Source organism: Blennius ocellaris, assembly GCF_963422515.1.
Source record: "Blennius ocellaris genome assembly, chromosome: 10".
NCBI lineage: Eukaryota > Metazoa > Chordata > Actinopteri > Blenniiformes > Blenniidae > Blennius > Blennius ocellaris.
In genome coordinates this window covers 16472852-16486084 of record NC_137659.1, presented here as the reverse complement: position 1 = coordinate 16486084, position 13233 = coordinate 16472852, and the positions used below count along the sequence as shown (strand labels likewise).

At 40.6% G+C, this 13233-nt stretch overlaps 1 protein-coding gene across 1 annotated transcript in view; it reads left to right on the top strand.

Moving 5' to 3' along the window:
- Positions 1 to 533: 533 nt before the first annotated feature.
- slc6a9 (solute carrier family 6 member 9) overlaps positions 534 to 13233 on the top strand; it is a gene marked incomplete at both ends in the record, with an annotated part of 54384 nt that continues 41684 nt past the window's right edge. Inside the window, one exon of the mRNA XM_080504024.1 lies at positions 534 to 563. Coding sequence (XP_080360150.1) covers positions 534 to 563 — 30 coding nt within the window. The remainder of the gene's footprint in view (positions 564 to 13233) is intronic.

The following is a 13233-nucleotide window of genomic DNA, read 5'->3' as shown; positions in this document are numbered from 1 at the left end:
ACCTCAGGGTCGCCATCGCTCCGGACATGAATGGTTAATGATGCGTTTTTACTTTTAACCTTGCAGCAGGTCATTCACAAAGACTGAAGAACTGTTTTGAATGTGGCCAAGGGGACAAGTGACTAAAAAGTGTTGCTTTGCCTCCCCCTTTCCTTCTCCACCCCCCCCCCCCCCCCCCCCACCCCCCCCACCCCACCCCTCCTCTCTGCCTGTCACGTGTTCTTTTCACAGCATAGAAAAGTTTCTGGATTAGGGCAGAATTAACACAAAGCAGCGACGCCACTCCAGCTACACTCGCAAACAACACGGGAGAGGCAAGAGGGGGGACGGAGACGGACAGAGCGACGCGGCCCGGGTGAAGACACTTGAGCGAACCTCGGCCACCCCCGAAAACTTCAAACTCTGATAGCGAGAGGCAGACGAGTCCAACCCAGAGTGAGCGAGCGAGCGGGCGGGCGAGCGAGAGAGAGAGAGAGAGAGAGAGAGAGAGGCAGCAGAGCGGCAGAGGATCTTTGCCAATAAGGTCCTGAAGGATGGAAGAGAAGCAGTTTGCTGGGATCCTGGTAAGTTCTTCTCTCACCGAGTGAGCACATGCACACGCTCTCACCCTTATGAAAGCAGTGTCACACAAAGATGCCGCCACGTTTCAGCGGCACCGCGCTGCTGGGGATGCAGCTGCTGGACCACCAGTCGAGTCCCCTTTAAGAGCAGGTGGTTTGATGTCACTACACTGTTTGCACACTCCCCAAGGTTTTACTCTCGACTTTATATTTTAAAGTTGAGGATTTTGCTCACAATTTTTGTTACCTCCTCATGATCTTAAAGGTAATCTATCTAAACTTGAGGTGGGGAAAAATTGTCACCAGAAAATAATTCGTTGTTTGCTTGTGTGTTGTCTTTCTGGCGCTTGTGTGCAGATGTGTATTTCCCTCTTAAAGCAACCATCACATCATCAAGCAAACTTTATCCCTAAAGTCCACAAAGTCTGCTCTCGTTTAGTGTCACAGATGTTTCCCTTTCATCACGTCGTGTTTTCGATTTAGCGAAACTCTGATTTTTGCAATTGCCGCAAACAATAAACATGTTTTCACTGTTTTTGAACTGCTGATAAGAGATGAGGCCAAGAGGTGAATATGTCAGTCAGTGTCAGGACTGCATGCATGGTAAGGCTTTAAAGAGGTTTGGTGTCATTGGCAGTCAGGTCACTTTCACTCTCTCTCTCTCTCTCTCTCTCTCTCTCTCTCTCTCTCTCTCTCTCTCTCTCTCTCTCTCTCTCTCTCTCTCTCTCTCTCTCTCTCTCTCTCTCTCTCTCTCCCTCTCCCTCTCCCTCTCCCCCTCTCTCTCTCTCTCCAGTCCAGTTACTTCAGTCCATCTTGAGACGACGATAAAAACAAACTGAAACTCTAACTCCCTTCTGACATTCTCGCTTGTTTGAAGCCTTGCTTTCCTCCCAGATTACATTTTTTCCTTTCAAGATGTATATCCAAGTTAAAATGTATACACACTGTCTGAACTTAAGAGGGGGACGTTATCAGTGTCGCCAGCTCTCTCCTCTCATGCTCTCTCAAAACATTTGAAGGTGCTTTGAGGTTGGAGGTTTAATTCTTATCCTCACCACTTTTTTTTTTTTTTTTTTGCACAGTGACAGACTGCCAGTCAAACTTGTGAATAGTTTGGGACATGTGGAACATTGAATAAGAGAACAAAAAGTGTTAGAGGTCGTGAAAAGTTATCACTAATTGAAGATCAAAATACTTATGGATATGAGTCTGCACTTATAGATCTCAGAGGTCACTGTGGAGATACAGACACTGCAACTGCCACTCAGGCCCTGCAAGGTGATTTCAGGGAAAGTGTAGTGTAGCATAAACAGGGGCAGTGCTGATATAAATATATTTACTGTCACGTGTTTGAGTTGATAGCAGCTCATGGGCTGATTGAAATGAAGGCATCTACATACGTACATTGTTGAATGTAAGTTTTCATACACAAAATAAAATGAGTTCTGAAAGGGTATGGTGCTATGCAGGATATGTAGTTTTATTTTATTTTATTATTTAGGATAAAAGGGTGATTTCGATGTTTTTACATAAAATATTTTGGAAAAAAAACGATAAAAATCTCAGCAATCTAATTCATGCAAATTATAGTTCAGGCAAAAAGCAGCATTTCTCTTCAAACTTAGTCGTATGAAAAGATCAAGGCTCCAAGTTGCGAGTGGATTGTAAGACTCTTGTAGTGGCTGCAAGCAAAAACTAAAGCATGCTCATTCACAGCCTGTCTCCCGTATTTGGTCTCTTCCCCGGTTGTCTCCAGCAGTTGCGATCAGTGATGTCAGCTGAGGGCTGGAGACATAAACAACGAATGAAAGAGAGTTTGTGTGTCAAAGTTGCTCACCCGATGCCAACTGTCATGTCAATTGTTTTTTCGTCACACCTCTCTCTCCTCTTTCTGCCCCCCTTTTTTTTTTTCCGTCACACATCCTTTCACTTTTGTCGGTCCTTTCACACTCAACTCCGTCATCTCAACTGTCTTCTGGAAGTTTCCTTTATTTCCTGCTGTTTTTCCACAACACGCCACTATGGTTTTTGAACGTCCCGGCCCTTTTTTGCTGTCTGGTTACATTTATTTATACCACCCCAGATGGTTGGTGGATGGACCAGTCATTGTAAATCTCCGGACACACAAGGCGCTTGCTTCCTGCTCCCGCTTGGCTCTGCTGGTAGACTTCTGCCGTGACTCTTTCTGACCAAACTTAATTGCCCCGCTCGCTCAGAGCGGTCAAAAGGAGCCCCATCTCCTCAATCTTCTCGCGTTGTCTTTGACTTCACTTCCACCGAGCGGATGAGCAGATGGTGCCCTGGCACAAGCTTTTAGTGGACGGATACTGTCTCTTTGATTTTTTCCTCCTTAGTTACGTCTTTTACACTCATAGTCTTTAAAATGTCTGCTCTTTATGTGTATGTATAAAGATGTGAGAGGAGGAGGAGGAGAGCGAGGAGGAGTTGGACTGAGATATTGCTTGATTGCCTGCTGAACGTATTCATATGTCTGGCTGTGTCGACCGCAGCTGCCCCTCCATCACCAGTGGAGCCAAATGGAGGAAGAGGTCACGAAAAACACTGGCTCCTGATCAAAGTTGAACTCTGGCAAGCGACTCAGCAACTGATTGAAAGTTTTCTGGATGTCTATTAGTGATTCGAATCAAACAAACTTTTTGTCAGCAATAAAAAGACAACTCTGTTGAGGTCAGATACTCCAGCATATCCCCTGGTAACCAGTGATATTTGAAATTCTTCCCGTCAGTTCCATTACGTCCTGATTTGTCCTTTGTTTGTCATTTACTTGGGCAAAAATATTCAAATGCTATATAACGTGCAATATTTGAAAAGTTTCTACGGATATAAAAGACATAACATGAATTAATATTGACTGATAGAAAAACCTACTATTATACTTGGAAATGCTGAGAAGCAGGAGGAAATTACTGTAATTATGGGGTTGCATATCTCGAGGTCGAGCAGTTTATGTGAGCATACACACAATGAATACCCACCAACTTTGGACAAAAGGATGTACTTTCTACTCTCAGTAATCACTAATATCTATCTGCCTATCACATGGTTGCAGTCATTTAGGTCATCCATGAGATTTACTATATGTGTGTTTCCTCGAAGGAGGTATTTCAAATAATGTCCCTCTATTATGAGCTATCTTTGGTTTGATCACACAAGATTGGTACTTACCTCATCAAAAGGCAAAAGGTAGGACCTGCCCGGTAAAGCTAAAACAAAGAAACATTCATTTAAGCCCACAGACATTGCAGACATTTTTCCTCAATATTATCATTAAAGAAGTCTTGCATTGATTTTTTTTTCAACATTTTGTATTATTTTTGTTTGACATTATAGAAACTGACAATAATTGAAGTAAGAAATTACTATGTGTCTTTAAAAAAACCAAACTACTGCCTCTCCAAAATCCCATAGTCACTTGGAATAATGTTAACTGTCTGAATATTATGAAATATTATCTGTGCTTCACTTCTCTCCTTCAACTATTTTACTATAACTCTTAAGAAAAACAGTGTGACTGTAATTTATTTATATATTTGTCATAACGGAATCCTGCTTTGGTGATATTCATTTGGCATGCTTCTTGCTGGAGATCATTTGGTGTTTGGGTTTCAGTTTACAGAAGTCCCGGTTGTAGTCAACCAGTATTGAATGGAGAATAAAATAAGATCCTGCACTTTGCTGTAAAACATTCAAAAACTGATTTCACATTGTTGTTCACATTATTTGTTGTCACTACTTCTTTTTTCTATTCACATTTGCTGTAATATGATAATATTTCTAAACATCTTGAAAATAACTGAAAACATTACAAAAATTGCACAGCCCCACGTGTAGTGCAATGTATTGTTGACCAACTGTAGGCCTGAGTTTTTTTTTTTATCTTTAGATTGTATGACAAAGCTGGATTATCAAAAGGAAACTCCCACGGGGAAAACCTGCCAACTCTCAGAAATGCCTCAACCAGCAGGCTTCTCATTTTCACTGATAAACTTCTGCACCGCCTTTCATTTTCCACTGAAAACGTCTCATTGACTCTAAATTGCACTGAAAAACAGCACATTTGGCATCTATTGTACCTGACACAGCTTTATCTATATTTGCCAATGCCACAGTAAACTGTGACATGCACATGTTTTTTTTGTTGTTTTTTTTATTAGTGTAACTTAGCTCATGCAGTGGTTTCCAATGCAGGTTCATGTTTGTTGTTATTGAAAGCCTAATATTTAGACATCCAGTATTAACTTCCTGCCTGACGTGATTGGTAATCTTGTGTTTTAGCAATTTTACAATAATTCTCAGTTCGACACATCTTTCTGGCTAAATAAAAAAAAAAAATTGTAAAAAGAAAAAAAGACGCATAAAAATGACATACACAATTGAACACTAATAGGCTTCTCTTGCTTGGAAAGTCAGTAAAGCAGCCCGAGAGAAGTGAGTCTTTTTACATCTGTGTGTATGAGGATGCAAAAAATCAGCGCGCTACTCAATGAGCTTGTGTATCTGTGCGCGTGTCATTTCCCGGGGGGTTGTGTGGCTAATGTGTGCTGCAGGCTGTGAAGTGGAAACTAAATGGAAAGAAATAGTGCAACCTACAGCCACAACCTCCCTGACGTCAGGACATGTGCGCCCAGGTATGCACGCACGCACACACAAGATCAAAAGATCAGGATGTATTTGCATACACTAATAATCCCACAACAACATCCTGCAAATGCACAAACACAGAACTGCCCACTCTTGCTCTGACTTTACAATCTGTTCAGTGAAACTGGGCTGTGAGCCATTCTGCTCTGAATTGTTATCAATGTAGCCTCCCATATGGTCGTTAAGGACCTAAATTTAATCTCATGATGCACATGTTGAGTTATTTTATTTTGAAGTTTAAAAGCTTCTTTGCCTGGGTCATCAGCTTGTCGTGGTGGTCTGTGTGTAGCTCTGTGATTACTCTCGAATCTTGTCACCATGTGTGTCACATCATTCGCGCACACTTACTACAGGTGGACCTGGGCCGCCCCCTCCCCTCTCTCTATCTACTTATATAAGAGGCATATTGAGTCGAGAGTCAGTCAGTTTAGTTAAAGGCAGTGCTCAGCAACCGTGCGGACTGCCTCTGGGACGAAGGGCCAACAAACAGATGTGAACCAAGTGAGAGAGAGAGAGAGAGAGAGCGATGCAGCTCTGAGGGCAGGTGGGGGGAAAAGTCAGACATGATTTCTGTTTTTGATTTCAATCCATCCCCCGACTGACCAGCTGAATGAAAAGGGAAAAAATAAGTACAACCATCCGTACGGGGCACAGCCATCGCCCAGCGTCTGTTTAACTGCAGCTACTGTGGCGAACGTACAATTAAGAAACAAGGGCCACAAATGCCAAACACGTCCACTGCTGGGCGCTCTTGAAAAGGTAACCCACCACCAACCAACCTCCTGTGTATGTTTGCACGCACGCACGCACGCGCACACACACACACACACACACACACACACACACACACACACACACACACACACACACACACACACACACACACACACACACACACACACACACACACACACACACACACACACACAAAAAGAGTCCATTCTGTTTCAGACCTTTAGATTTCATTTGGAAAAACCACTCAGGCTGAAAATTTCGTTTTCTGATTTTCTTCCTCTCTCCTTTTTCTGGTTTAATGGGTCTCCCCCCCCCCCCCCTCGAACTCCAGAAGAAAGACAAGCAAGTCAGAGAGAGAGAGAGAGAGAGACTTTACACTCTTCCTCTGTCGTCCTCTAAAGTCAGTAAAATTATGGACAGGGCTTTTACATTGTGTCTCCAAGAGAGCTCCTAAATCTCCCCCACTTTCTTTTAGTATTATTATCATTTTCAACGGTTTCCAATTGAACTCTTTTCAAAGGCCTTTTCAGAACCATATTTAGGTAATTTGTTGCGCTTGAACTCAGCCTGCTCCTTGGCTGTGTGTGTGTATGTGAGTGTTGAATGGCAGCTATAGGCCTGGGACGAAGGGGGGTCCGCTTTTCTCAGGACCGGGCAGCCCTCTCCTTGCTTAGTTACACACCTCCCCTTGTTATTTATCACTTTTCTTCTTCTCTCTGTTTCCTCCAGTATTTAGCCCCTTTCAAAGGAGGGGTCTGTAATGTCTTTGGGTACAGCTGTCTGATGAAATAACTTTTCTGGCTCTCAGAATTTTGAAGTTCTGGCCAAACATGACAAATCCAGGTGCAACTCTGTTGGAGATGAAATGTTTGATCCTTTTTTTCTTTCTTTTTTTTTTCTAGTATCGTTAAGAAAGAAAAAAAAATCACGGGTGGCCTCAGTGATGAAAAGCTTTCCAATGTTGTCCCAGCTTGACTGTTGACCATCAGTCATAATGTATTTGATATAAATGATCAACAAAGCTATGTATTAAATAAGTTATGATGTTCTCCACAATCAAACAGTGCCAAAGTTCAAAATGAAAGTATTGATTCAGTTAATTGTGTTCATATTTTGTAAAATATTTTCTTTTGGACTTTCAGAGAGAATGACTTTTCATCACATGTATTTCATATATGATGTCTAATCAGTCAACAGTAGTAGGTGGAGAAGGTTTACGCCCCTTCTTTGTCAAAGTCTTTTTGCTTGCATTCAGCAGAATTTGGACCAATTAAATATATGTTGTCACATCTAAATAGGATATTAACTCCAAATAAGTTGTTCAGAAAACGTGTCAATGGTTTCTATTAATGCCTGTTTGGGTATTTTTCCACATCCATCAGCATTAGACCAACAATCACTGTTCTCCTCTTTTTTTGTTTTGAAGAGCACAGAAGAAAGTTGTAACTGAGTTTTTTTTTTAATTTTTACACTTGATTTCATGCTTTTCTTAGTTTAATGTTTTACAATTGCAAATAGTGACTTTAGGCCTCAAGGCGTTAGGTTAGTTGTGAATAGTATGAGGAGGGAGTTTCAGTTAATACAAATTTGAACACATTTTGAATCAACTGTCCCAACTGTAACTGGATTCAGCATTTGGTTCTAATTTGAAAAAGACATTTTCTTTATGGACACCAGAAAGAACAACTCAAAGTCTGATTTGTTCTTCTTACAGTCCCAACATGTCCAGACAGCCTACTATCAATGAATAGTGAGAAAGGCTCAAATCAGTGAATTTTCACATATTTTTTTATTGCACACACTAGTTATTCTTATTCTTTTTTTTTTTTTTTGATTAACTCAAATCGTACACATCAATTTCCTGTGACTCAACTGTCAAAACTGTAACTTGCATTTTCAGTTAATTATGCATTACCAGAACAAGCCTACAATATCTCTCCGAAAGATAGAATTCTTGTCTTAACTTCTGGTATTTGACTGAAAAATTACATGTGAACTTATGATATAAAAACTCCCTCGTTGCTATTTCAAGTGTGCACATATTTGAACATATGATAACAGATGGTGTACTAAAATGAACACTTTATTGGAGAAGCGCTGTTATGCGACTGAAGTGTGCATGTTGCAGCACCAACGTTTCTTTAAAGCTCAGTTTTCTTAGTTTACATGGACACAGAGAGCAGAGTGTATGTTAAAGGCTTTCAGTGACTCTGGCAGCTGCTGTTATATAAATGGACACCAAATGTGTGCAGTTTTCACTTGAAGACGTTGTCGTGTGAAGCGGACCTGAACCTGAACTGTTAATCAGTCTACATTTGACATGTGTCACATTCGCGGCCGATGGAAACGGGCTTCAGCCCCTTCCTCCGCTGCTGAAGTCGTAATACCATTGCTGAGGCAACATGGTTCAACAAGGTGAACAAAGATCTGTAATTTGCCGAAAAATGTCATACTCTCCATGGATCAGAAGAATCTCCCTCGTCTTTGCGTCTTGCAAGTTCAGAGCAATTTCGTCTCAATTTTAAACTTGCCCGTTCGCGGTTGTGTTCCTACTGACAGCTGCATGCTCGTTGTAATGATGTTCTGATGAGGTGACGGAGACGGATCAACATTTACATCCAGCGTTTCATCAGAGCCCGAGCTGCTACATACGTTGGATGTCCCTGCTTGCTACGTCAATTAAACACGATCACCCGAACTTTGCACTTGCCACGTGGGGTAATAATCAGCAGGTTGCCAGGTCAGCGTAAAAATGTCTATAAAAGTAAGAGCAGGTCAACAAAACTCACTTTGTCAAAAGTGTTTTTGGTTTTCGATGTTATGTTTTTGTTCACGGGCAATTTCTGAGCATGAAACATTACTACCTCGGAGACATATTTCATTTTTTCTTTTTTTATTATATGAAGAATGACCCATTGCTTCTTTTTTTCACTCCTTTTTTTTCCACCCTTCCTCTCTCGTCACATTTTAAGCGGGACAGTGACTTCAGCCACGTGAGGCCAACTTCACTCACGTGTTCCTCACTTTCATCCCCAGCAATGGTCCCATATGTTTGTCAAAATGTGTATGTTGTGTACTTTTTCCGGCCCGATTCGTTCCCATGCCTTCTCTCCAATGAGCCCCGCTCTCCCTGGGGGTCCGAGCCGAAGCCTCACGCTATTTATACAGGCCGAACAGCTGGGGCCCTCCCAGCCAAAGCAGTGAGGGATGAGGGGTCGGGGGAAGGGTGGGGAAATGATCATGGAAACTTCAGGTTAAACCAAGCGTTTGAAATGTCTCTGTGTTCTCTCTCTTTATTAACATCATTGCAGTTTGTTTGTTTTTTTTTTTCACTCGCTTCCTTTCCGTATTTTGTGTTTCTCCCCTGAGTGTCCAGAAGCTGGCTTCACCAGGTCGTGTCCATTTCAGGTCAGCTGGACCGACATCACTTACTCATTTCAATTTTGTTCATTATCCCATTTGCCGTCTGTCTTTGGTTTCTTTTTATCGCTCTGTTTTGCTTCTGTTTTTCATTGCTCTGCAGCTGATGTTTTTTTTTTTTTTTTTTTTTTTTTACTCCCCAAAACACACTTTCTTTCCTCGCTTCCAATTAAAGAGCTTGCTGTGTTGGACTGGATAAAAGAGGTTGATTTTCCCTCCAACTGTGCTTCAACACACTCTGTCCTTTTGTTGCTCTGGACAAAGCTGAACTGCTGTTGCAAAACTGTTTTTTTTTTTTTTTTTCTTTTCTTGTATGTGTGTGTGTATTCCCTTCCTTTTCTTCTTCTTGGTGGCTCCTGTGGTGCTTGTCCTATTGTGAACCTCGGTCCTGTGACGTTCTCTCTGCACTGCTTTCGTCCCATCTTCCCTCACGCCTGCTCTGCGCTTCGCTCCCTCAGCTTTTCCTCACATGAACTACTTGGGAGAGAAGAAAAAGTCAGGCTTATCGACGCTCCCTTCAGTTCAAGGCCGCTTTCACAGTCAGACGTCCCATCACAGGCATGCTGAGCTAACGATAGGTGAAGACATATTAACCTAATTGCTGTAAGGGACAGATATATAGATCGCAGAGGATGTAATGAGCCCGGACGCGACTTTTGGCTCCCTGCGAGATTAGCCTTTCAGTGTAAAAGCAAGTTGATCTATGGATATTAAAGGACAAGACGTCATACTGAGAAGCAGGCGCATTTAAAAAAAAATGATTTATATCTTTTTATTAAGACATGTTTATTCACGTACACTGCAGATTTAAAGGACCAAGTGTAGGAGAATGAGCCTCCTGTCAAATTATTTGCTACCTCTCCAATCGATATGAATCTCCTGGATGAAATCATTCATTTTCTTTTTGCAATCTTCATGAATGCACCCAGTTCCCTTTTAAGAGAAATGGTGTTGGATGAACAGTGAAATTAAGTCAGGGTGCAATTAGTTATGAAACTAGATGTAATCCTGGCATGAATAGTCTGTGTTTTTGAGAAATAATGATGAAAAAGGGAAATATCTCAAGTTTACAATGGACGTTTATTTGAATGAAACACAATTTAAAACATGTAATAAAAGAAATTAGTTATGGAATATACTTTCATACAAAACCAAAAGTGTGGGAGTTTACTGGCCTGGTCTGTAAACAGGTATTATACGTCATACAGGACTTTTTGTTCTCCACAGGTTCTCGCACCTGAAATTCTCACATCTAGCAAAAAACTTAACAAAAAACTTAAAAAGACTTAACATGAGGGTAAATGTGTGCACATTTGGAGACGATTGAGTGGTTTGTTACTGTCCTGTGGTTGACTGGCGAACCTTCCCATCACCCTTAAACAGCTAGTTTTCTCAATTTGTGCAAAGATGCTTAAGTTTCTTCAGCAATTCTCATGCTTAACTGTTTATCTGCACAAGTCCAGTTTAAACTAGAATTTGACAAATATAACCTGGTATTACTGATTTTTTACCAGCCTTTTTTCACAAGTTGTCAGTTGACACTTCATTCACTACTTCACAAAGCATTATGTGTACATTATAATACCTGTTAAATGTGCTCATAATGCTGTGATTTGTTATACAATAGTCATCGCGAGGAATTGTTGCTCTTTATTTTTTCTAGTCTGTTTTGTTTTTGTGTGCCCCTGAGAGAGGAGACATCCCACACCTTGAAAACCACTGACTGAGGTAAACCTAAAAAGGATCCAGCACACTGCAATTTATAAACATCCCCTCACGTGTTTCAGTCACATGGATGACTCAGTGTTTCCAACACGTTAACGCAGATCTTCTTTCCATTTGCAGGCCTTCTTATATTTTATTCCTCTTATTCATCGCCTTGCTTTAATCGGGCCGCATACCTGGTTTACCCCTCAGTTTGTGTGCATCCTCAAAGTCAAATTGATTCGTACAGATAACAAGAGGATGCTGACGGCGTACATTGAAGTTCAGCACAGCAGTGAGGATCATTTACGGGATACATTGCTTTAGTGCTTAGGTTAGCTTTGGCACCATTCTCAGTTCAACCTTTGTCCAGCAGCTATGATGTTTTAGGGTGAAATGTGTGTTTACTTGACCTTGGTTTTACCGTTTGCTCTTTTCTTGTGTATAGCACCGGTGATTGTATATGTAAGTGTGTGTACGCACTTCAAAGCGCTCTGTAAGTTGCACAAGATATATGTTTGTGTTACGTTGTAGTTTGGACTGGCTTGGAGGTTTTTCATGAAAAGCTAATATTTGTTTGTTGCAGTTGTTTTGGTTTGTTGTGTAGAAGTCCTCAATTTCACTGAATTGTATAGCAGTTGGAAGGTTAATTCTTAAGTAGTAAAAATGAAATCCTCTTGCAGTTTGTCTGGATGGAAAAGAATTAGAGTGACAGACAGACCGATACCCGCAGGCATCATGTTCAGACTATGAGAAACTCCTTTTTACAATGACTCACGTGATTAGAACAGTATTGTTTACAATGACACTCTTTTGTAACTTTTTACTGAATATTAATTGCGTTTGTTTGGCCTTTAGGATCAGAAAGCTTTCTCAACCCCTGAAAGACATTTATCTTGCATAATTATTCAGTGATATTTGAATTTCTTTGTCAGAGCAGATAAGAGTGCTTTGAAACAGGAGAGAAAAACATCAGGGTGCAGATAAAATGGAATGAACTCAAAAACGAGAGGAGATTATTTTCCTCTTCATTTCTGGGTTTTATGTTTGAGTGGTGCAGTGTTTTTTGTTTTTGTTTTAAACCTTAATTTTATTTCTTCTGTAAATCCCCAAAACTATTGTGTCAAAAACACAGTTTTCTCTTCTGAAAGACACCATTAATAATTTCACCTTTAGAGACTCAAAGCAGTTTGACACATGGTTGTACTTCTCAAGCTTTTAAAGTATTTAGACCATTTAATCAAACAAACATCAGTTTCACATTCAAACGGAGAAAAATGTTAATTCCAGATTGGGATGAACTTTATAACTTGAAAGTTATGTGAGAATCTAGAGTGTTGTCATGTTCTCATTAACAGTTTACTCATTTCAACACCTACACAAAACAAAGCTCCTGCAGTGTGGAGAGGCTAACTTATAGTCTTTTATTTCACTTTATGCTAACAGATGTGTCTTCCTTATTTTTCCAAAAGCATCATTGGTCAGTTTTACCATTGACATGAATTGATGCCATCTGGATGGCTATGTGAATCTTAAGGACTAGAATAGGTTAAAGAGTGGGAGTATTAACTCTACTGGATATCAGGTCCTCACCCGTGGAACATATTATAGAGTTAAAAAAAAAAAATATATATATATTTTCAATATGATTTTTATTGTTGAGTGATGGCCAGTACAAATCCTGATTATGATATGACATTGTTGCTGCTTCACCTTTAAAAGTTGCCTTGCAAACCAGCTGGATGCTCTAATTGCAAAACAGCTCAAAGAAATGCAGCACATTTAACGGCAAACCGAGACTTTTTGTTTCCCTGCACAGTGAGTTACAATGACCCTGTTTTCCAATATTTGATCGGTGCATCAGCGTAACTGTAAGTAGTGGGTGAACAGCGCGAGTAAGCTGTTGAAAAGCAGCATATGATGCCATTCTGCTGCAGTCTCTGATATGAGGATGACAACACTGTTTACCTTTATACTAATGTCCTGGGGATAGCTGTGAACAGCTGTGAACAGCTGTTAGCTCGCCCTGCACATAGAATCTGAACCGTTGGTAACAAATGCACCAACCAGCAACGCTTAAATAACCTCTTGAATATTTTGAAATGAAAAAAAAAAAAAAAGATTTCAGTGTCATTTTAATATTTTAACAATC